This window comes from Equus caballus, chromosome 15 (assembly GCF_041296265.1).
Source record: "Equus caballus isolate H_3958 breed thoroughbred chromosome 15, TB-T2T, whole genome shotgun sequence".
NCBI lineage: Eukaryota > Metazoa > Chordata > Mammalia > Perissodactyla > Equidae > Equus > Equus caballus.
This window is the reverse complement of record NC_091698.1, coordinates 46,951,785-46,976,015: the sequence shown is the minus strand read 5'-3', so window position 1 is coordinate 46,976,015 and position 24,231 is coordinate 46,951,785. Positions and strand designations below refer to the sequence as shown.

The 24,231-nt window shown below is 57.9% G+C and overlaps 1 protein-coding gene across 28 annotated transcripts in view; it reads left to right on the top strand.

Moving 5' to 3' along the window:
- Positions 1-24,231, top strand: part of DYSF (dysferlin) — a 210,010-nt gene that overhangs the window by 85,665 nt on the left and 100,114 nt on the right. For 16 of the 28 annotated variants that reach the window (XM_023618926.2, XM_023618923.2, XM_070236251.1 and 13 more), the window contains 14 exons: positions 423-464; positions 2,157-2,272; positions 2,767-2,880; positions 4,082-4,259; positions 4,795-4,919; positions 6,919-7,025; positions 12,323-12,515; positions 14,822-14,977; positions 18,238-18,369; positions 18,452-18,618; positions 19,447-19,561; positions 19,854-19,959; positions 20,228-20,370; positions 22,349-22,522. In XM_023618926.2, coding sequence (XP_023474694.1) covers positions 423-464; positions 2,157-2,272; positions 2,767-2,880; positions 4,082-4,259; positions 4,795-4,919; positions 6,919-7,025; positions 12,323-12,515; positions 14,822-14,977; positions 18,238-18,369; positions 18,452-18,618; positions 19,447-19,561; positions 19,854-19,959; positions 20,228-20,370; positions 22,349-22,522 — 1,868 coding nt within the window. The remainder of the gene's footprint in view (positions 1-422; positions 465-2,156; positions 2,273-2,766; positions 2,881-4,081; positions 4,260-4,794; positions 4,920-6,918; positions 7,026-12,322; positions 12,516-14,821; positions 14,978-18,237; positions 18,370-18,451; positions 18,619-19,446; positions 19,562-19,853; positions 19,960-20,227; positions 20,371-22,348; positions 22,523-24,231) is intronic. The other 12 variants (XM_023618924.2, XM_023618921.2, XM_070236246.1 and 9 more) reach the window with 1 other exon arrangement.

The window sequence follows — 24,231 nt, the reverse complement described above, 5'->3', positions numbered from 1 at the left end:
CGTGTCTCCCCCATTGTTTCTTGGTGTCTGTCCTTTGTGTCCCTCACTTATCTGGCGACAGTATGGAAAAGCACATTTTCTTTTCTGTGTTATTTCTTGAGTGTATCTAGTCAGATTTTGGATCCAATTTTCAACTGGCAAACAACACGCAGACTTGTAGGCAGACACCAGTGGGGAGGGACCTGAGGCCCACCATGGCGCTGGGGGCTGCGTCTGGCTGGGGAGGGTGCGGCGAGGACTTAGTTTGTGATAAATTCACAGCTGGGCTGGGCGTGGGGTCTCCGCTCGCATCTGTTTCCCGCATGGGAGCTGTCTTTCCATCTGTCTGTCTGTCAACTCTCCGTCCTTAGGCCTTTTCATGTAACCCGTCCTTCTCCCAGCCATGCCCATCCTAACCCCTTTTCCATTTCTTTACGCTTCAGAGGAGCCTGCAGGTGTGGTCAAGCCTCCTCCAGCCACGGACCGTATGTGCTTTCACCTTGGGGACAATGGTGGGGGTGGGGGGGTGCTTGGGGTTTTTGCTGGATGGGAGAGTAGCTGGTTGCGGGGAGGTTTTTGATTTGCCTGTAGGGGGACTGAGATTCCCCACCATGGACCCTGAGCCTACCTTTGGCTGCTACCTCTCCACCGTGGTTAAATATGTAAATCGCCTGGAATGCTTTAAAGGCAATTTCCTCCCACACCCCACACCGCTTCCTCCTTCTGCTGAGCGCATCTGATGCTCAAATGAGTCCACTCTCTCCAGCAGGGAGGAGGAGGGGGCGGGTGTCGGGGTCCACGATGGGGCAGGGACAGTGTGAGGCGTCTTGGGGACCGGAAGGAAGCTAGGGTGAGTTGAAAACTCTTGAAGTTGAAATTCACAGGATAGATCATAATCAGGATGAGCAGTACAGATAATGAGTAATGCTCATGTCAGTTCCATCAGCCTGGGCCTCCCAACTCTGTCCCAGACGCCAGAGCCCTGTCTGTGCTGGGGACTGGAGGGAGAGTGGCGATGGACGCAGGGTGGCCCCTGGCTCTGGGGCGGCACGCTCCTGCTGTCTGGTTGGCAATGTCTGATTTCTCAGGGAGGGGCTCAAGCTGTGAGACCCCAGGTCTCAACCCTCGGGGTTCAGTCATGTCCTGAGGTCTGGCTCAAGCATGTCCTTGTGGAGGCCATTTATTTTGTGCCTGCCTTGTCCCACGCTTGCTCGTATGGGTTGGATCATCCCAGATGGCTCCTTCTCCTGGGCCCACTTCCCACCTTTGGCATTCTGGAAACTGCCTCTTCCTTCTCCCTCTGAAAGGGACACCTGGCTTTTCAGGGTTCTCAGAGTATGGCCAGTGAAGTCCCGTCTTGGGAAACTTGGCTGTCAGCTGGAGGATCATGATATTAACAAAAAGAGGGTCTCCAAAAAGGATGGGAATGATGTGGAGACAAGATTTTCCCTCATCATGAGTGTAATTCTCATTCAAACCCTCCTCTGACTTCCCCCCTGAAAGACTGTTCTTTGTATACAAGGTGGGGGGCGAGGGGCTGGGAATGCCAGGATGAGTCAAGGCTTTTGGGTGGTCTGTCTCAACTTCATAAGGATATGGAGATGGAGGGGATGTGTGCCTGGGGGCTGCCCTGTGGGTGGGGGCACATCTAGCTGGGCCTCTTCCTGGTGCCGTGGGAGATGGCTTCTCTTGTCACCAGGCTTTGGGGCCTCCTTTGTGCCTCCTCATAGGCTGGATGGCCTGAGACACCGATGGAAGTGCAGGATGGAGAGGGGAGGCAGGACGGGGTGCGGCCTGAGAGGGGCGTGGCAGTGGGGGGTCTGAGCCCCAGCTTTGTGTGCTGGCTGAGTGCATGGGCTGAATGCATTTGCCCATTTTGGGTCATGCCACTCTGTAGTCATGTGTTCCTTTGCATCTCTGAGCCTCAGTTTCCTCATCTGTAAAATGGGACTAATACACATCTCTGTGTCTCAGCATGGTGGTGAGGATTAAAGGGCTTTATGGGAGACAATGGGAACTCTCATCAGTGTCACCATTCTTTACACATTTATGGGGCTGCATCCCACACCTTGCGAAGAATTGAGGGCCAGGGATGGGCTCAGGCCTGAAAGTGGCTGGGCTGAGCACTGGAAAGCTATGCTGGGCCAGCCCCTCTGATCCCCACCTATGTCTCCCAGTGGACGACCACCTGGGCTTCCTCCCCACCTTCGGGCCCTGCTATGTCAACCTCTACGGCAGCCCCAGGGAGTTCACTGGCTTCCCAGACCCCTATGCAGAGCTCAACACGGGCAAGGTGAGCCAGCCAGAGCCCCCCAGACCCCTAGGCTTGCATGTAGGGGTCATCCAGCCTGGCCTGAGCAGTATCTGGGGCTGGCCTGGGCTCTAAGGGTCTGATGGGGCTTTCCTGGGCCCAGAGCCAGGCAGCCACTGCCTCAGAGAACTCTCCCTTCACCTGGCCCCCTCCTGGCCCCGTCTTCCCTCTCACTCTCCTCCCTTTTGCCTCTCCTTCTGGGTCAGCCTGATCCCCCAGTTTTCCTGGCCCCTGAGGGACCCAGGTCCCATCCATCTCAGGTTTCCTCTCTCCTCTGGCTGGGTTGGAGTCTGGTACTGACCTGGCTTGGCATGTCCCCTGAACTCTCTGGGTCACCATTTCCTCATCTGCAGAGTGATGCGGGTGGTTCAGGGCCATCCTGGTTGCCTGGGAGGCGAATGACCTCAGGGCCAGATCAGGCCCCTTTCCTTCCCCTCCATCTCCCATGCTCCTAGTGACCCAACCTCCCCACTCAGGGAGAAGGCGTGGCCTACCGAGGCCGGCTTCTGGTCTCCCTGGAGACCAAACTGGTGGAGCAAGGCGAGCAGAAGGTGGAGGATCTCGCTGCAGATGACATCCTTCGGGTGGAGGTGAGGGGCACAGCTCTGGGAGACGTGGGGAGGGTGGTGGCCAAGGGGGTCTGGCTTTGACATGTCATGGTGGAGGAGGGCTCCACTCTGCGCACACTCATGTGCCCGCACCACTCTGGGCCTCAGCCCCTCAGCCGTGATGTGGGAGTAACCTGACACCTAAGGGACATTCAGAGGCTCAAAAAAGATAAATGAAAGTATTTAAAAAGTCTAGAGCTTGATGCAAGATGAGAGGCTATTTTATAACAATAGTGTAAGAATAGCTGATGCTTATTATCCACTCAGAATGTACCAGACACTGTGCTTGTGACACGGTTGATGTCGCTGAGTCCTCTAAGCACCAGTGAGGTGGCTGCTCTTAGGATCTCCACTTGACGGATGAGGACACTGAGGCTCAAATGCATCAGAGCAGCAAGTGGTGGTGCTGGGCCTCGTGCCCAGGAGGCAGCTGTGTGGAGTCTGCATGGTGCTTTAAGCTCTCAGACTCTGTAGTCAGACGATGCTGGTTTGAGTCCTGGCTTGACCGCTTACCAGCTGTATGAGGTTCCCTATCAACCCTATGTGGGGTGATAATTATACTTACCTCAACATTGTTGTGCATACCCATATGCAGTAAGCACTCAATAAGTGTCAGCTGTTACAATTTACATTATCCAAAAACCCAGTTGTATAATCCCTCTTCTCTCTGCCTTCCACGAGTGGGATCCCAAAGGCATCTTGGTTCAAACAGGGACATGTGACTGAGTGCCTCCCACGTCCTCAGCTCTGTGCCTGACACCCGGAGGGGACAATGGGATTCATTCATTCCAAGCACATGGCAGCCTGTGTGGTCTGCAGAGCTGGCTGATGTGGTGGAGGCCCTGGGCAGCGTGAGGTGGGAGCTCTGGGCAGGGGCATGGTGGTGTGGAGGTCAGTCGGCAGATGCAGGAGACCAGGCTCCCCTGGGTGGCAGTGCCATTGCTGCTGGTTGGATTAAGGGGCAGCATGACCTTGGAGGAGCAGATCTTATTAGAGGAGCATGGCCAGATGCACAGGACTGGAATGAATCTACTCAGTTAGTAACCAAATCTGGGTGTCGTTGCTTAGCTGGACCATTCACCACCCATCCATCCAGGCAGGATTTATTGGGTTCCAGGGCTGGCCAGACATGTGACCCCTCCCCACCCCGGCATCTTCCTTCCTCCATCCTCTCTGCTCCCAGAAGTACCTCCGGAGGCGCAAGTACTCCCTCTTTGCTGCCTTCTACTCGGCCTGCATGCTGCAGGATGTCGACGATGCCATCCAGTTCGAGGTCAGCATCGGAAACTACGGGAACAAGTTTGACACGACCTGCCTGCCGCTGGCCTCCACCACCCAGTACAGCCGGGCGGTCTTTGACGGTGAGGCCACGTGCCTGGCTGGGACCCAGAGCACAGAACAGAGGCTGGGCCCTAAATCCTGCCTCCTGTGGAAAGCTACTGGAGGCCCATTCGAAGGCCCTGGCCCTGGCCAGGCTGTTCAGGGGAACCCCTGCTCTCCCCCTGTGCCGCCTCCCTGTGCTCACCTCCAGGTGGGTCCCTGCTGCCAAGACCCAGCGGTTGGGCTCCTGACACCGGCTGTGGTCGGCATTGACCCTGACCTCTGGCGATCATTTATTCCATGGTGGCTGTTGGGCTTGGTATATAGATTTTGGAGAGTATAGGTTTCCTTCTAACAACCCCTCTGTTTTGATGTGCTAAGGAGCCCTAATGAGAGCAGAAGCTGTCTGTTCAGGCACCTTGTTTGGACCCTGGGGAATATTGGTCACGTCCTGTGTGTCCAGGGGAGTTCTTATTGGGCAGGGGGAACAGGTGCCTGAGTGCGTCCTACCCTCGCTCCCCTTCCCATCCACCCCTCCACTCCCGGCTCAGTCCTAGGCCCTTCGTGTCCTTCCAGGGTGCCACTACTACTACTTACCCTGGGGCAACGTGAAGCCTGTGGTGGTGCTGTCATCCTACTGGGAAGACATCAGCCACAGAGTCGACACTCAGAACCAGCTGCTCCGGATCGCCGACCGGCTGGTGAGTGAAAGCTGCTCCACACCTGTGCACACCTTGTGCAGGCACCCCCTGTGGGTGTCTTCAGACCGGCCCCCCATGGATGCACATACTTACACATAGCTAGGCCCGCAGACTTTCATGGCCCCTGGGGTCCGTTGTGTCCTGACAGTGCCAGGTTTGCAATCCTGCCCTGCATCCTGGGAAGAGAGGAGAGGGAGTGAGAACAAGCCTGGGGGAGCCCCCAGGCTGATGGAGGAGCCGGCACAGAGAAAGAGCGGAGAGAAACTGAGCTAGGGGCAGCAGGCAGAGGCTTGCATCCATTCATTCATTTGTCAAATGCCTTTGACTCTTACCTCACACAAAGACTTGTGCTGGAAACTTCTAGCTAGAAGATAGACATGAACCGGGACCTGCTCTGCCTCCAGGGAGTCAGTTTAGTAAAGAAGAGCACAGGTTCATCCCCACCTCTCGTCCAGAGGTTCCAAACTGAAGTTCAGGTGGCACCCCAGGAATACCAAGGGAAGATGGGGGCTTGGAGGAGGGAGAGGGCCAAGGAGCCTCAGGGGGGCAGCGCAGAGGCCTCAAGGGGGACGGGGGGGCGGGAGCCCAGGTAGGACGCATTGCAGTGGTCCAGGGGAGAGTGACGAGGCGCTACTGGGAAGGAGATGACCTTGGAGAGAAACTTGCACGATTTGGGCTGGAAGGACTTGGTGGTCTCTTGGCTCAGGGGAAGAGGCAGGGCTGTGAGGAGCGACCCCAGTGGCTGGGGATTGGGAGATTGGGGAGAAGAGCAGATTGTACCATACCGTGAGTTCTGCTTTGGACGTGACCAGGGGGGTTACCTGCGGATGCTGGGAGCTGCAGGCCTGGCACTTGGCCAGAGAGTGGAAGAAAATCAAAGTGGGCAGAGGTGTAGGCCAAGGGCAGGAAGCTGATAATCTTGGCTGTGGCCCCAGGCCGCTTCTGTGTGTGCATGGGGTGGAGGCTCACCCGCGAAGCACGTGGCCTGTGGGAACATAGAGGAGGCAGGTGCTGCCACGCTGCTGGAGCAAGCCAGGAGCGGCAGGGTAGAGGGAAGGGGGTTGGAGGGGCCTGGGTGTGTCTGTGGAGGTGAGCGCAGTGCGGAGGCCAGGGGGAAGGGGAAAGGGAGGATTGGGATCTTGGGGTGGCTAGAGGGGATGCAGGCCCAGGTGGGGGCCGCAGTAGCCCACGCTCTCCCTAAGACTAGCAATCTTCATGGAGGAAAGCTTGGAGCTGATGCTGTGCAAGTCCAGACTTCATCTTCTGGGCCAACCATTCTCCCTGAGTTGGGGGGCTGTGTCTACTTTCCAGGGCCTGTTCCCAGATTAGTGGTCCCAGGGTGGACACGCCCAGAAAGCTGGTGGTGAGGAGGGGCGTGGGGGACTGGGGGACGATCCCTGGTCTGACGGGTGTCCAGTGAGGTGTCTCCACCTCTCAGCTCAGGCTGAGGCCCATGGAGATGGCTGGAGAATCGCTCCATGGAGGACACCAGATGCAACCCCAGGAGTGACCCGGCTATGGGAGTTTGGAGAGGGAACTCCCTGTTATTGGAGGTTGTCCGGGTGCTCCCGAAGGAGGGACGACGGGATCCGAGCCTGGTTGGGTGGCAGGATTTGTAAAGGGCAGAGCATTCCAGGTGGGGAAATAGAGGCGGCTCAGAGGTCACTTACCTGTGAGACGTCAGCCCTGGCTGGAAGGGGGCCCGCAAGGAGCAGGATGCCACTGGTTCTGTCGGAGCCTGAACTCCTCCTGACCAGGCCTGAGGCTGGAGTCCCAGGCTTGGGACTCTGGATCTGCTTGGTGTGGGGAGCCCGGGAAGGTGCTCGAGCCAGGACAGACCCTGGTTTGTCAGGTCTGGGCTCTGCCTTCTCTGCTCTAACTGGCTTCTCCTTTCTGGTTCAGGGACCGAGCTGTGGAGATGGGGCCTGCGGGCTGGGGGTCTGATGTGTACCTTCCACCCCGCGGTGACGGTCCTGGCCTTTGCCTGCCTGTCCCACAGGAAGCCGGCCTGGAGCAGGTCCACCTGGCCCTGAAGGCGCGGTGCTCCACCGAGGATGTGGACTCCCTGGTGGCTCAGCTGATGGATGAGCTCATTGCAGACTGCAGGTAGGGGGTGCCCGGTACCCACGTGCCCTCCCCTCCGGGCTCAACTGCGCCCTGTCCCTGGGAGTGTTCGTGTGTGGCGCTGAGCGACGGCACGTCTTCCCAGCCACGCCTGGCCAGCAGTCCAGCCCGTGCTGAGTCCAAAGGTGGTGGAGCCAGCGCGGGGAGTTGAAAAGGTGACATTTAGAGCAGGTCATAAATCTCCATGCAGTGGCGGCAGCTGTGGGCCTGGGGCGGCCGGGCTCACCTGAATGGGGAGCATTGTGTCTCTGATCCCCGACCTCCTATTTCCCTGATGGAATCTCCAGGAGGAGCCGGCTGGTGGGTGACAGCGCCCCTCCTTCTCCCAAGGCCACGTCAGGGACCACGGTTTCTGTTTAGCTTTCTATTGACACGGCCGATTGTCAGCTTCAGGAAAAGGGGGCCCTGGGGGTGGTGGAGAACAGGAGGTCTGCAGAAGGGGGAGGGTCTCAGCATCTGCCCCACCGCTGGGTGATTCAGGGCTCCCCCCCGCCTGCTCTGAACCTTGGCTTCCTCGTCTTCAACCTGACATTAAGAATAACTGCTTTATAATATCACATAAACAAGGTGCCTGGCCCTGAGGAAGTCTTTCATAAATAGTAGCTATAATTATTCTTAAGAAGAAGAAATGTCAGGAGACGTAGGTTCCTGTCCTTTAACCAGCTTTGCGGCCTTGGACAGCTTCACTTCTACTGGGCATCAGTTTTCTCAGCTGTTAAATGGACTTAATAATAAATCATTGCCTTCTGCTTCCTACAGGGCTAAGTATGAATATATACAAACATATTCTGTGCCCCCCCTAAAGCTTATCACTCCCCACCGCCCCCCACCACTGAATGTATGAGAAGTGCCTTCATGCTGAGAAATTGGAGACATGGCAGCCTGACGCAGTGCCCCGTGTAGTCCTCTGTGCCCCAGTTGGGAAGTGCGTCTCTGTCTGACCAAGTCTTTCCCCAAACAATGCCCCCCTGACACCCGCAGTGGTGGAATCCCAGGCAGGTCCTTCACTCATCCCCCAGCCTTCCTGAAGTCTTGCATGCTCCGCCAGGTGTCCTGAGCATATTGACGGGGTGCAGCTTCAGCTTCCCCGGGGTGACCAATGCAAAGTGGCCAGATGAAGTGTGTTGGGGAGTCGGAGGCACATGCTGTGGGAAGGGGGTTGGCAGGGGAAGCTGAAGCTGGAATGGGACAGGCCTCCGGGGTCTGCTGGGTGAGCTCAGCCCTGGGAGCCGTTGGGGGCGCAGTGGTCCCTGTGGTTCAGACGCTCACTCTGGCTGCAGTGCGAGAGATGGGCTGGCGCTGGTGAGGGGAGACTGGATGAAGGCATCACCTAAGGCAGGACATTGGGAGGGGTGGGGGCTGGGGGAATCAGAGGGCAGCGTGGACTATTCAGGAGGCATCAAGATGACAACAGCCTCAAAATGAGCACTTTCTGTGTCAGGTGCTGTTCTAAGAATTTTGCACATATTAGCTAATCATAAAATCCTATGAGGTGCGAAGTAGAATGATCCGCATTTTACAGATGAGGAAACTGAGGCACAGAGAGGTTAATTAACTTGCCCAGATACACACCCCTGGTAAGTGGCCGAGCCCCTCGCTGTATTGCTCTCTAATGGACAAGACTTGATGGTGGGTTGGATATGGGGGCCCAAGGAAGGTCCAGAATGATCCCCTGGCTCTGGTCAGCACAGCTGGGTGGATGGCAGGGCCCTTCTGGGAAGGGGTCAGCAGGAGAAGGGCAGGTTTGGAAGAAGATGGGGAGTTCAGGACTGGCCATGTTGCGAGGGAGGTGCCTGTGGGACATCCGTGGTCTGGAGGTCAGAGGACACAGTGGGTCTGGGGGGCATCAGGGGCACAGTCACCCTGGGGAGGGCCTCCGAGTGACTCGCTGTGCTCCGTCAGCCTGGCTGGCAGCTCTGGCACTGAGGGCGGGCCAGGGCTCTGGTGCTCCCCGCAGCCCCGCTCATGACTCATGCCTTGTGTGGACCTTGGCAGGTCCGAGGTGCCTGAACAATCTGAGGTGGGTGGGACCCAAGTCCTGGGCTGCCCTCACTGCCCCTCTCAGGGCTCTGTTCTTGGAGGATTTGGCTAAAAATGCTTCTGCCAAGGCCTGGCCCCTGAGTCACTCTCCTCTGGATGGAAGGTGGCCTGGTGCCTCTGGGGGGCACTTGTCCCAAGTGGGGAGCTTGGGAGGAGGTTCCCATCCTCTTGGGAATGCACTAATAGCTCTCCAGGGGAGGAATGCCAGGCTTCAGCACCCATTCCTTCACATCCCACCTGAGACCACCAACAGCTCTGGGGCTGCAGCAAGAGGGCTTCCTCCCCTCCCCCTCTCTGCTGAGCATCATCACAGCTGACAAGAAGGGCAGCCAGGTGCAGGGGCTTGGAGCTGGCTCACCACGGCTGACCGCTGGCTGCTCACCTATTCCTCAGCCAGCCCCTGTCCGCGTCTCCACAATGTCCTTCATTCCGTCGGACTGTTTTTCCTGGCTCATCTCCCTGGGAGCCCCTCTCCTCGCTGGGCAGTGGTGCCCACTCTGTTCTTCCAGCCAAGCCCTCTCCTCTCATCTCTAGACCCCAGCCCGACTACACACCACACAGCTCCAGCTGGATGTCCTGCCAGCATGGCCAGTTCATTCTCTGTGACCTTCCTAAACCTGTGCCATGCTGTCTCCACTGGAGCCCTGCAGCAGCTTCCATTTAGAAAAGAGGCACAGCGGTTAAGTGTGCACGTTCCCCTTTGGTGGCCCAGGGTTCGCCAGTTTGGATCCCAGGTGTGGACATGGCAGTGCTTGGCAAGCCATGCTGTGGTAGGCGTCCCACATATAAAGTAGAGGAAGATGGGCACAGATGTTAGTTCAGGGCCAGTCTTCCTCAGCAAAAAGAGGAGGACTGGCAGCAAACGTTAGCTCAGGGCTGATCTTCCTCAAAAAAAAAAAAAAGTCTCAGCTCTCACCCTGGTGGACTGGCCCCTCTGTTCCCACTCCCTGCCTGATGGACCCCAGCAGTCCCAGCCTCCGGCCCTGCGGAGCCTCTGTGGTGCCTCGTCTGGCCCTCTCTGCCCTACACACGCTCCCTCCTGCCTCTGAGCCTTCATCTTGTGTACATACTGCTCCTTCGGCCAGAACACCCTTTCTGCTTTTCTTGGCCTGACTAGTTCCTGCTGGCCTTGCAAGGTGCAGCTCAGGGTCACTTCCTCCGGGAAGTACTCCTGACTCTGGGGCTGCTCAGTGGGGATCTAGCCTGTTCACCTCTTTTCTGGGGGCTCCCCAAGTGCAAGCTGGGTCTCTGGACCCAACCCCCAGCCAGGACCAGCAAAGCTGTTGCTCACCAGGAGTGAAATGAATGACCCCTTGGCCAGTTCATCTTTCAGGCTGGACACTGCCCCTCCTGGGCCACTATCCCTGATAAAGGCATCCACTCACAGTGGGGGTCAGCAGCGACTTTGTGAGCAGCCCAGCCTCGCTCTCAGCCTGTGCTGAGCCCGGCTCTGGGCCTGCTGGTCATTTCCAAGTCAGCCAGGGCCACCATCTCTGTCTGGGGTTGTGGGTACAGGGTCATCCAGCCTCTTCTTCGGGGTCTCTCTTTCTTTTGAACCCCCTGCGTGGGTTTTCCTGGGGTGAGAAAGGGCTCAGATGTCTTGTTAGTGGCAGTCACAGGTCCCAGCTGTGTCTTGGGGAGTCTTGGCTGGGCTGCTGGCCTCCAGGAAAATCTCCCTTTGGTGGTCTGTATGGCAGTCCCTCCCAGCTCCCGACCCCGGCTGGGAGCATAAATCACCTGGTTGGCTCGGCTCTCCGTATCCCCCTGCAGACCTGCCTGCCCCCACCCTCAGGCCCACTCAGGCAGGCCCCAGGCCAGGACTCCGGCCCAGGCCCCCCTTTACCCACCAAGCATACCCCTCCGCCACGTTCGAGTGGGCTGGGGATGGAGGCCACCCCTCTCCTGGACCGGGCAGCCCCATCCGCGGCACCCTCAGGGCAGTAAATATTATATTACTAGAGGGTGTGCAGTACGTGACCTGAGACAGGCCCCGGGGCTTAAGTTTCCCGAGATGGAGTTTGCGTACCGCTCCCCCCACCCTAAAAATTCAATTAAAAAAAATAACAGGAAAAATGTAGTGCGCCGAGGGCCTGCCGGAGCGGTGTATCTGGCGGCGGCGGGCCGCTGCGCTCCGGCGGTAATTGGTTCTGCATAGCTCGGGGAAATTGGCAGAAAAATAAATCAGCCGGGAGCCGGGAGTCGAGACGCTGCGGGGAGGGGAGTATGAGGTGGGGGGGCGGGGGGGGGGGGGGCTGCCAGTGGTGGGAGCAGAACTGGCGGCGGTTTGACTGATGTCCTGTTTGGGAGTCAAGGGCTCAGCGGAGGTGGGGCAGCCCCTGTACCTTCAAGCAGGCATACACCAGAGGGGTCCCACTTGGCAAGGGGGGGCACAGATGCCCCCACCCCAGCCCATCCCCTCCTGCACGACCCTGGGTGTGTACTGACTGACCCCAGAGGCTTGGGGTTCTGAGGAGGAGCCATAGGAAGGAATTTTAGGGAGCCCAGTGGAGTCGGGGGGCGGGGGGGGGGGTCAGAGTTCTTCGCTTCCAAACAGGATTAAGTTTATACTCAACCCCCAACTTGGGGCCTAGAGCAGTGTTTCTGGGGCTGCATGTACCCCCCACCTCCTCTCCCAAGGCTTCCCGAATGCAGGGTTCTGGGAGGGGCATGGTGGGGCCGCCCTGGGTGGACACATCTGTATTGCTGGCTCGCGGCCTCCCCACAGCGTCTGCAGTGGCTTGTCAGGGGTCCATAAATTTCCTTCTTGAAGAAAGTGTGCGTACAACAGAATAGATTCGTTTCAGCCAAGGGCAGCTTAGTGCTCCGGCCTCTGCTCCAGGAGGATGCAGGGAGCAGCTCTGAGAGCTGGCAGCCAATAGGACAGAGGGGGCACACATACAAAAGAACTCCCACCCCTCAGGTTGAGGATGAGTTTCACACAGGTGGCCCCAGAGTCAAGGGCTGGGGGACTTCAGAGCCGGAGGCATGCGGGCCAGTGTGATGGGGGGAGGTTCCCTGGAGGAGATGAGGATGGAGCAGATCACACGGAGATGACTATGCGTGTGGGTCAGGCTGGAGAAGGCACCCAGGGCACAAGGAGCACCCAGCAGGCAGGCCGAGGCTGTGGGGCATGTTATGGAGGCCTGTGCACACGTGTGTGTACGTGCCTGTGTGCGCCTGGACCTAGACGAGCACTGGGCTCCTGCGTATCAGGCACGTCCCATCTGTGTTCCTCACAGCCAGCCCCTGTGCAACGTCCAAGAGACGCCCTCTGCCACCCACCTGGACCAGTACCTGTACCGGCTGCGCACCCGTCACCTGAGCCAGATCAGTGAGGCGGCCCTGGCCTTGAAGCTCGGCCACAGTGAGCTCCCCGCCGCCCTTGAGCAGGCTGAGGACTGGCTCCTGCGTCTCCGTGCCCTGGCGGAGGAGGTAGCTAACCCTGGGAGGTGTCTTCCTTCCTGCTTGGAACATTAGCACTGGGAGGGACATCGGGACTGTCTGGACCATGATCCAACCCTGGCTCCATTGCTGGGTGACCTTGGGTAGGTGACTGCCTCTCTCTGAGCATCCATGTCCCCATTCACAGGAGGAGGAAAGAGGGTGCGACTGGATTCTGGGTGTTGTGGGGCCCAGCTCAGAGCCTGGCATGTAGTAGGTGTCCTATAATGCCCCCAAACCTGCTCAATAATTGCCACCAATGTACGTCAGAGACAGAGCTGGGACCAGAACCCAGGGTGCCCGGCTGTAGGTCCAGTGCTGGGACCTGCTTCCCCGGGGACCCAACTCCTTCTCCGTGTCATCCTGTGCCTGTGTGCACCTGGCCTTGCACCTGCCCTCTGGGGCCCTGCGTGTCCTGCCCCGCTGGATGCCTCTGAGCCCCAGACCCAGGAGGCTGCATGTGCAGTAACTCTGAGCTTTGTTGTATCTAATCCGAGAGAAGTGGCTCCAGCCGTCTTCAAGGGCACCCCTTCCCCACCTGCATACCGCCGCCCTGAGGTCAGGTGCACCCACTCAGTTTCCCAAGCAAGCAGGCAGCCCACGGATTTGTCCAGAATGAGCATGAAGGTCTCCTTATATGTCACGGGCGGACCAGCTGCTGCCCACTCGGACCAGAGCCCTGTGGTTCCCCCAGGGAGGGGCTGGGGGATGGTGAGGAAAAGGGCCTGAGGGGGGCCTCAGAGGAGCCAGTTGTTGAAGGGGACAGGGAGGTCCAGGAGGTGGGAGGCTGCTCAGGAGGGGAAGGCAGCCCGAAATTTTGGTCCTAGAGAGTCAGCCTTGGATGCATCCCCGAGGAGGGCCTCGGGCATGTGGCCAGCTACCTGGGGGAACACTGTGTTGCTCAGCCACAGGCCGACCCCTCACAGTGGCTGTGGACCATCCGCTGTGGCTGGTCACAGGCTGTCTTCCATCGTCTTGGCCCAGACCAACTGGGGAACTCTCAGCACAGGTTGCGATGGGGCAGAGAAGGGTTAAGTCAGAGGGGTGCTGTTGACTGTAAGGGAGCCGGAGAGAGTCCTTCTCAACTTTGAGAGGGCAACACAGTCCCCTGAAGGGCTTGTTGAAACAGGTATGGTGACGGAAAAAAACTAGACTGTCGGTGGTGAACACGACGCAGTCTGTATAGAAACTGATAGCTAGTATCGTTCGCTTGAAGTTTACACAGTGTTATAAGCCAATATCACCTCAATTAAAAAAAAATAAATAGGTTGCAGGCCCCACCTGATCCCACACATCTGGGGTGGAGCCTGAGAATTTGCATTTCTAGCAAGTTCTTAGCTAGTGCCGTGGCTGCTGTTGCTCTGGGGACCACACTTTGAGAACCCCTGGTGCAGTGGTCAGCAACACGTAAGTGGAGCCAGAAAAACCCGGTTGGTTCCTAACCTCTTTGAGCCTGAACTTCCTTGCCAGTCGGAAGGGGCTGCCTGTCCCTGCCTCCTGGGCTGCTGCAAGGATGCAGCGAGAGGGTGCCTGGGAAAGGCTGAGTGGGTGCTCCGGGGCATCAGCACTCAGCCCCAGCCCTGGTTAGAGACCCGGCCCCCCCAACCGCGCACACGTTGCTTACCAGCCTTGGAAGCAGACAGATGTAACCGTCTCTCGTGAGTGTGGTGCTGGGAGCAGTTCTCGCCCACAGCTGGAGGTTTGAGGGGCTCAGGGGCCCTGCAGTTTTGTTCTGGGCTTGTCATCATTTTCAGAGCCTGGTGTCTCCAGGCCCAGAAAAGGGTCAGACCACAAGGGTCCCTGCTGTTAGAGGGAGGTGGGAGCGAGCGTCCTCTGGGAAGGTGTGCACCTTCTGTGGATTCGCGTTTGCTCTCAGGGGTGAGGAACGGAGGGTGGCATCTTAAGGGTCATGTCGTCTTCTGGGTCAAATCAAATCCTTCCATGTCTACCCCCTGGGGGCATCTACCTACCCAGTGGAGGGGATCGAAGAACTTAAGCTCTGGGCTCCGGGCAGGAGTGTCTCTTCCTGGAAAACTCAGCTTGGTGAATCTTTGGCAGGCTCCTCGTGTGAGCAGGGGCAGCCTCACACCGTAACCTTGGGGCTCAAAGCTGGTGAAGACAGGGGTGCCCAGCCAGCCCTGGCAGGTCAAAGGGGTGGCCGGGAGTGGGCAGTGTGAGGGATGGAAGCTGAGAGGAGAAGCCCATTCCAGAGCCGGGGTAGGTCAGCTCACAGTGGGCTGTGGGGTGCGGGCCCAGGCACGTCACCGTCTCCACCGTGACTGCCACCCTCTCTCCAGCCCCAGAACAGCCTGCCTGATGTGGTCATCTGGATGCTGCAGGGAGACAAGCGGGTGGCGTACCAGCGGGTGCCCGCCCACGAGGTCCTCTTCTCCCGGCGGGGCGCCAACTACTGTGGCAAGAATTGTGGGAAGCTGCAGACGATCTTTCTGAAGGTGGGTTCTTTTTCCTCAAATCACGATTGTATTTTCTCAGCCCAAGGCCTGTCCCCCTCCCCTTCTGTCTCTCCTCCTGTTCTCTATCCGACTCAGAGTCCTTGGGCTCTGCTCTGAAGGGGTGGAGGGCACTGGGCAAAGTGACCCCCGTTCCCCTTTATCCCTAGACCCCATGCACCTGGTCTAGAAAGTTAGCAGGTAAGAGCTGGAATCATGAGGCCCTGGGTATGTGGCCCTGGGCCGTCTGGGAGGGGCTGACCCCTGAGGCAGTGCTGCCATCCCAGCCAGTCCCTGGTAGGGGGCCCCAGCTCCCACCCCCAGCCTCTAAGAGCCCTGGCACAGACCTGCCTCCACACCCTGCTCCAGCTGGAGTCACACCTGGGTTCAAGTTCTTCCCTGTGGCTCTGCCCTGTTGAGAGCTGTGGGAGCACGTGCCACAGGCTCCCCGGCCCACCTCTCCTTCCCTTTCTCCTCCTCCAACACCCATCCTCGCTCCCTCTCCATCTTCTCTCAGGGGATTCAGCAGCCTTGGGGTGGGGAGACAGGAAAGTGAGCAGGTGCCGGGGGAGCCCCTGTCCTCCTCTGTGGGTTAATGTGGGGACATAGAGCCGAGGCTGCTTTGGTCGGGGCACTGTGGCATGGTGGTGAGGACACCATTGCGGGAAATCTCTTGCTGTGCTGTGGCTGCCCTGGCTCAGGGCAGGGTCCCTGTGTGGTGGGCTGTCATGGAGGCTGCCCTGCTAGAGGAGGAGTGGCCCTGGGAGGCAGGCCCACCCCTCATACTTACCTTGGCTCTGCTGGTGTTATAAACTGCTTGGCCTTCAACCTTTCCCTATCCCATGTCTCTCCTCCCATGCACACCAGGACCAACTCCTGCCTTGCCTCTGCCAGGAAGTCACTGTTAACTAACCTCTGAGTGGCTCTTGGTCCACCCATTCATGTGCTGGCTGGTCATTCTTGTTGCCCCCTGGGCTGGGTAGAGAGGGCAGGTTTCAATGGCACTGTGTGCGTGGACAGTTGCAGGGCTGGCTGGAATCCTGTGTGGCCTTGGGCAGGTTGTCTAACCTCTCTGAACTGCTGGCTATCTTCTCACCTGTAAAATGAGGATCAGGCTGCCCACTTCACAGGTTTCGAGGATTGAATTAGGTAACACAGGTCATGGGTCTTGCTGGAACAAGGTGATGGATGGATATTAGTTTCTCTCCCCTCTTCTCCCCTTTTCCTTTTAGGGAGCTCCCTTGCTCCCTGGGAAGAGGGGGCTCCACCAACACCATGAAGGGAGGCCAACCCAAGGCCAGGGATGAGAAGATGTTCGTACATGGGGTCATTGGTACTTCAGAGGAGAGGCCAGCTTTGCCTAGAAAGAGGGGGCGGAGGGGTGTCGGGCAGTGGGCTGCCTCCTCCCACCTGCTCACATGCCACCTGGGGCATGTTCCGCGTGGGATCCTAAACTCCTAGCATCCTGCTTTTCTCCCCCCTAAGCCAGCTCCTTGCCTAGTAGGACAGAAGGGAAAGGAAGTCAGGAGCTGCGGCCTCTGAGCGGGGTTAACCAGGGAGGGCTGTGGGCAGGCGTGGGGGTGGGGCCGCAGAAGCGGGCCTGGGGGATGCTCGGGGACCAACGGGATGAGCTCCAGGCTCCGACCTCTCGGCCCTGCAGCCTCGGGGAAATGCAAACTGAAAAATTTCCCTGATTCCAAGCAAAAAAAAAAAAAAAAAAAAGATATAGAATTGTTTCTCGAAGTCTTCCCCACTGAGTTTATGAGCCCCGCCAGTAGCTCCTGAGCAAGCTCTACAAAAATGTTGGCAGCAAGCAGAGACCAAGAAAACATTGGTGTTTCTTAACTTAAACCAAAGTTGGAAAAAATGAGCAGCAGCAGAGAGGGAGAGGAGCCCCAAACTAGACATTTCTTTATTTGCTGTTGCTATTTTGGGTCCGGCAGGCTGGCCCCGTCTCGGGGAGGGCAGGGGAGAGACTGGGGGTGGATGGGGGGGTCAGGCATTCCTGCCATCTCCCTGGGGCTGGTGGTTTGGAGGGGAAAAGGCCGCTAACCATCCCAGGGGAGAGGACAGCTAAAGTGAACAGTCATGCAGAGGTTTCCGAGGGGTGACACATGGGGTCAGGGGCTCCTTCAGGCTTCTCCGAGGATGAACCAAGAGCAGAGAGGCTGGGTGGATGGTGAGACCATCCCTGCCTTGGCATATCCTGTGCCCTGGTCCTCTTACCGGCCTGGGCTTTCCCTCCAGGGACCCAGGCCTCCTCTGGTATTTGGAGACCCCTTCCCTGGGCCTCCCTTTCCTCTTCTGAACCCATCAAAACTCCTTTCTCCTCTCATTCACTTCCCTGTCCCAGAGGAGGTACTCCTTCAGCCTCACACACACGAAGTCTAGGTACTTAATGTGTTACTTCCTCTAACGGACAATGTGTTATTCTAAGAGTGAGGAACTTCTGCTCCTCAGGCCGTATCTGACCCTTGATTTCAATCAAATGGTGAAGTAGTTGTGGAGAATAAATTTTTTATGTTGGGTTGTGGTTATTCCATTTTGGCAGAGCTTCTGAAAGTTTCAGGATAAAAAGCAGTTGAAGACCAGTGAATAGTGGTTAACATACTGATAAGCACTTGAAAGGGTAGGAATATCAGATGATACACTAACATCCAGCCAAAAAAAACGCAAAAACAACAACACTGAAAATGAAGGGGAAGACTTTAACTTCTTCCCCTTCCAGACCTGGATCATTGTATCACCTTTAGAGACAAGTTCCAGAACTGCATTGTCCAATATGGTAGCCAGAAGTGGCTATTTATATTTAAATTAGTTAAAGTTAAATAAAACTAAAAATATAGTTCCTAAGTCACACTAGCCACATGGGGCTTGTGGCTACCCTATTGGGCTGTTCAGATATAAACCATTTCCATTGTAGCAGAAAGTTCTACTGGACAGTGCTATTTTAGAAGAGACTAGAAATGAGGATGTGGTGGGAGAGGGGAGAATGGGGGATCCCGGGCTAGACATGGCCCATCTCTGAAGAGGGTGCCTCGGTGGGGATGGTGCAGTCTTCTCCTTTGATGGGAAGGCATCTTGGCAGGTGGGGAGTTGTCTTGATCGTACACTCCTTGTCTATGAAATTCTAAGTTCTCCAACAGGGCACATACCTAGTGGGGTGTCAGGCTGGTATGCCCAGGCTGGAGGATCCCCACCCCCAGCTGGGACCTCCTGACCCTGCCGGGGATTGTGGGTTTCTGTTCTTCTCTGGTACCCAGTATCCAATGGAAGGGGTGCCGGGAGCCCGGATGCCGGTGCAGATACGGGTGAAGCTCTGGTTCGGGCTCTCTGTGGATGAGAAGGAGTTCAATCAGTTTGCTGAGGGCAAGCTCTCTGTCTTCGCTGAAACCGTGAGTGCCTGCTGCCCCGCCCCCTGCCCTGCCTGGAACTGCCACGGCTCCCACTCACTTCTCTTTATTGCTTGCTGTCCAGTACGAGAACCAGACCAAGCTGGCCCTAGTCGGGAACTGGGGCACAACGGGCCTCACCTACCCCAAGTTTTCTGACGTCACAGGCAAGATCAAGCTACCCAAGGACAGCTTCCGCCCCTCGGCCGGCTGGGCCTGGGCTGGAGAGTGGTTCGTGTGTCCGGAGAAGACGTGAGTCATGGGCAGGGAAGGCTTGGGGACCCCTCTCTGCCCCGGCCCTGTCTCTGAAAGGCCTCGGCCCTATTATTGCCTCTGCCTCCCTGGTCAAGGGGATTCCCACCAGAACTCTCCCAGGCCTAGGGGCTCACTAGGCAGCTGTCCCTTCTGGAGGGGCTCTGACAATCGGAAAGTCCTTTATTATTAAGCTGGAGTTGGCCTCCCTTCAACTTCGCGTCCATTGGTTGCGGCCGTCTCCTCCGAGACGCCACAGAAAGCGTCTCCTCCTCCGCGTGTTGGCCTCCTCCTGTCTGAGGGCCTGTCTCTCTCTCAGGGCCCCTCAGAACATCGTCCTTCTCCGTCTGCACTGCCATCTCTACCTCTTTCTCCTCTCTCTCTTTCCTTGTTTGGTTGACATTCAACAATTGGGATTTTTTTTTTTTACTTAAAAAAATTGAAGTATAACATTTTATAGTCAAGTATGCAAATCTTAAGCATACAGCTTAACATTTCTACATTTCTACATTAACATTTCACATTTCTACAACTATCTGTTGAGCTTCAGCTCCCCGCCAGGCTTCTGCTGTTCAGATCTCTTTCTCTTTTTGCTGTCTTTCTCCTTCTTGATCTTGGGTGGTGGCGTCTTCTGTCCGTGAGTGTCTCCAGGTCTCCCTGGGTGTTCCCTTGACTTTCTGCCCCCTCCTTGCCCTCTCCCCTCCATCTCTCATTGTTGGTTGGCGCGAGGCTGCCTCGGGAAGGTTGGCCAAGGCCAGGGGGGAGCTGTGTTGGGAGCAGTGGATGGGGGGCTCCTCGGCGGAGGCTCTGACGGGCCCCTGCCTGTAGCCTACTCCACGACACCGATGCGGGCCACCTGAGCTTTGTGGAGGAGGTGTTTGAGAACCAGACCCGGCTGCCCGGAGGCCAGTGGATCTACATGAGTGACAACTACACAGATGTGGTAAGGGGGGCGCTCCAGGGGCAGGTGGGCTCTGCTTTCCTGAAGTCTTGGACATTTGGGCCCAGGAGGGGCATGTGGCTCAGAGAAGGGTGTGACATTTTCTCCCCTGCTCCCATGTCCCCAGCCTCCGTGCTGTGGTTAACAGAGGGACGGTGTGAGGTCCATTGTGGGTAGGACACTGACCCCGATTTGCACCAGAGGCTTCGAGGATGTACATTGTCAAGTGGCACCTTTTCAGCTTCCCTGATCACATCTGTTTCTTCTCACGCATGCCTGGCCTGTGTTGCCCTAGAACGGGGAGAAGGTGCTTCCCAAGGATGACATCGAGTGCCCACTGGGCTGGAAGTGGGAAGATGAAGAATGGTCCACAGACCTCAATCGGGCCGTTGACGAGCAAGGTGGGCAGCACATGGACCCCCGTGAACCCACCCCAGCGAGCTGATGCGGCATGCTGGTGGGGACAGCTGAGTGCAGGGCCCTTGCCCTGGGGCACTGGCCTTCACTGGGCTCCTTCCTCTGGGGGACTTCCTGGGTGAGCCCTCACTCCAAGCTACAAATTAGGAGTCTGTAGCCGCTCATGAGTCTGTGAGTGTGCCCCGAAGGGAGACATGGCTTCTGGAGAGATGGGAATGGCTGGGCAATGAGTGATGGGTGCTCCTCCCCCAGGCTGGGAGTACAGCATCACCATCCCTCCGGAACGGAAGCCAAGGCACTGGGTCCCTGCCGAGAAGATGTACTACACACACCGTCGGCGGCGCTGGGTCCGCCTGCGCAGGAGGGACCTCAGCCAGATGGAGGCGCTGAAGAGGGTGAGCCCAGAGGGCGGTGGGTGGGGGTGAGGCCCGGATGGGGGGAGGCCAGCTGAGCACAGGTGCACACCTGTGTGCACAGACACACACAAGTGTGCATGGGACGTGTACAAGGCACACCAGCTCACTTGAGATCCCTACAGATCACACCCAGAGTACACACAGATCACACACAGAGCCTCACAGACCACACCCAGCACACAGACAGATGCTCACAGATCACACCTAGTGTACACACAGACCACACCCAGCACACGCACAGATAACACCCAGCATATACAGATGCTCACAGATCACACCCAACATATTCACAGATGCTCACACCCACATACACGCAGATCACACCCAGCACACACACAGATCACACCCGACACACGTACCTATCACACCCAGCACATGCACAGATGTTCACAGTCAGAAAACACTCAGATGCCCACAACTATGCAAGCACACTTGGAGTTCACACGCAGACCCAGGAGGTGCAAAGACATACTTAGAGTGTGTCTGCCGCCGGGTGTCCTGGAATTTGAGACAGGGATTGGGCGACATGCTGTTTGTGAGGCAGGGCTCTCAGGAGTACCAGGAGCAAGGATGTGGTCTCAGCTGAAGTCAGCTTTGGCCTGAGCGGTGGCTCAGGGAGGGGCGCACCCTGGAGCACCACAGAATCATTCTCACCTGGAGGCAAGGGGGCTGGGGTTTGCACCCTCTTGGCCATCAGTCGTTGGCTGTGGGGGGTGGGCGGGGGCACGGACCTTCCCCAGAGAGCCTGCTCCCTTCAGCAGGAGCAATTTCCTGGAGAAGGGGCTGCTGGAGCTGGTAACTGCCGACTCTCCTGGCAGCTGGGGACGGATGCTCTGCATGAGTGCACTGGCTAATAAAGGGGCCTGGGGGGCTCTGTCAGCATTTACATGTGCACAGGGTGGGCACACATGCCCACTGCCCTGTCCAGATACCCACAGGGCACGCCGCGCCTGCTCCCAGGGTCACACAGTGCCATGTCCTGCACAGCCTCAGTGCCTGCCTCCCCTGGACCCTCTTGGTTTGCGTCCTCCATTCCCAAGCACACATTTGAATTTTGGCACAAGAACCAGGCTTCCCCCAGCCCAGGCATAGCCTTTGGTATGACCCAAGTCTCTTCCTCTCTCTTTGGGCACAGAGAATCTAGAGAGGAAGGTCACTGGGTCCCAGGAGAGGCAAGGCTTTTGGGCAACAAGCTGTTCTTGGTGCCATGAACCAGACAGACTCCACTGTCCCTATGAGGGCACCCAGGGGACAGAGGCAAACCTTGCCAGGCAGTGTGCCTTGGCGGCTCCCTCCCCATCAGCTTCCATCCTGGAGAGGGACACAGCTGGCCTCCAGGGCTGGCACTGGTCACTGAGTTCATGGCCCAGGCCTGGGACAGCTCCTGAGGACAGTCCCAGGTCACTCTCTCTCATGAGCTGGGTAGGAGGGAGCTCCCACAGGCCCTCTCCAGGTCCTGGAAAGGGTCCCCTCGGAGGAAGTACAGGGGCTCCCTCCATGGCTGACCTAGGCCTAATCTTGTGGAGAAATCGCCGGAGCTGGGAAATAGGATTTTGCCTCTGAATTGCAGACCCACTTCCATTTTTATAAGCTGGGATGTGAAGATGAAAAAGGAAATGACAAGAAAACCTTGGATTCATGAAATCCACCCATAATCCAAATAAACAAACAAACCCAAAGCCCAGTGCTTTTCATCCCTGCGTCAGTCTACCTTCCCTTTCTGGCTCCTTGGATCTCCCCACAGCCCAGGGAGCCTCTTCCCCTCTGGATGTTCTGACCCACAGCTGTTGCTCCAGAAGTTGCTCAAAGCCCCCTCCTCCGGGTGGCCCTCCCAGGTTTTCCCACCTAGAGGGTGCTGGTTTGGGGAGTAGTGAGGGGCAGGCAGGGCACCGCTGGAGCTGAGCCCGGGCTTCCCACAAACCTGCCAGCCAGCCTCTGTCCTGCTCTCCCCATGCAGCACAGGCAGGCGGAGGCGGAGGGCGAGGGCTGGGAGTACGCCTCGCTCTTCGGCTGGAAGTTCCACCTGGAGTACCGCAAGACCGATGCCTTCCGCCGCCGCCGCTGGCGCCGCCGCATGGAGCCACTGGAGAAGACAGGGCCTGCAGCTGTGTTTGCCCTCGAGGGGGCCCTGGTACGTCCCTGCCCGAGTCCTGGGTCCTCTGGGGTGTGGCTGGGTCTGCTAGGGCTGTTCAGGGCCGACACTGGGGAGGTGCAGGGGCCCGTAGGATGGGACTGGGGGTGGAGCATTGGCCGGTCATCCTGGCTTCAGTTCTTCTGGAGTTGCATGTGGGGCAAGTGGGCACCAGTCTAGATGTCCTCCTAAAAGAAAGCAGCCCCTTTCTTGGCACCAGAAGACCTGCTGCTCCTTTGCAAAGTCAAGATGGGAGCTGGGGGAGAGGGCCGTGGCCCTCTGATGGCCTGCCTTGTGCTGGAGCCAAGGACCGGCTCTTTTGAAGAGGCTGGCTGGCATGGGGTGGGCCCGGGACACTTTGACGCAGCCTGTGGGAGTTGTCAGAGAGGTCTAGTGACCTCTGAATGTCCCTGGGTGGACATGAGCCCTCCTGGGACGGAGGCCACTGCTTGGGCATCCCCAGGAATTTGAGGGGAGAGAGGTGCCTCAGAAGCCGAGCCCCGGGCAGGCTGTCCTGCCCCGTGGACACTTTCTGGTGCCAGTAGAATTGGAATCCGCTCAAGGTTGTCCGGGGTTATCAAGGTTGGATGATATGTTCCCCAAAGGAGATGAGATGCTCTTCCTGGACAGTCCGAGTGGGGACATTCAGGGCCAAGACATAGCCTGTTCCCTGCTCTGTTGGTCTGGGCATTCCTGGAGGTGGGAATGAGATGCCCAGGGTGTGACACCCTCTCTGAAATCCAGCCAGCATCGCCTGCCCCCCAGGGGGTGCTTTGGGCTGTGACCCTGAGGAGCAAGTCCCACTAGCTGTGCAGGCTGATGGAATCTAGTGTGTCTGTGTGCAGCCAGCTGTGTGTGTGTGTGTGTGTGTGCATGTGTGCCTCTTTGGTCAGTGGGAGGAGCAGTGGGTCTTAGTCCTGGGCTGGGGCCGGGCACACAGCTGTGGGACGGTGCTGCTGTGAGGGCTGGGGGACTACAGTGGCACAGGCCCAGGATCTGATGGTGTGGGGACAGGGAAGGGGGTTGGGGCTGGCAGTGCCCCTGAGAAGGGGTGATCAGGAACCAGAGGTTCCTTCACTCTCAGGCCTTGACTGTGGGCCAGGCCCAGGGGTGGCAGCAAGGGAAAGGAAGCCTCTGGGGGCCAGGTGCATCAGAGACGCCTGTCATAGGCTCCAGAGGGGCCCTTCCCTGGTCTTGCAGACAAGTCGTGGGGAGGCCGGGAGGAGACGGCCCAGCCCTGGGCTCTCCGGGCCACTGAGGTGGCGCTCAGGTCGGGTTAGGAGCAGGGCGGGGTAGAACTGCCACCCAGCTTGGAGCAGCTGCAGCTGGGGAGTCTCGTGGGACAGGGCTGGTGTTCAGTGACTCCCATTCTCTTGTTGGAAAGGGCCTGGCTTGGGCACAGGGTGGGGCCTGGGGGTGGTCATGTGGCTCCAGTGGAGGGGTTGGGGGATCAAGGCCTTGGCAGACCTCAGAGTCAGGGCCAGGGCTATGGAGCCCGGGCGGGCACCCTTAGGAAGGAGGGCTTGTTTCCATCAGACAGAAACTCAACTCAAATGGGCCAAAGAGAGAAAACGGGTTTCAGGCCTCAGATAGCCGGGAAGAGCCTGAGAGGTGAATGGGGCAGCAGGCCTGGCAGGAAATGGGGGTTCCCCCAGTGTCCTGTGACTGTTTCTGACTGGCTGCTCTGTCTTGGCCTCGTTCTCACACTG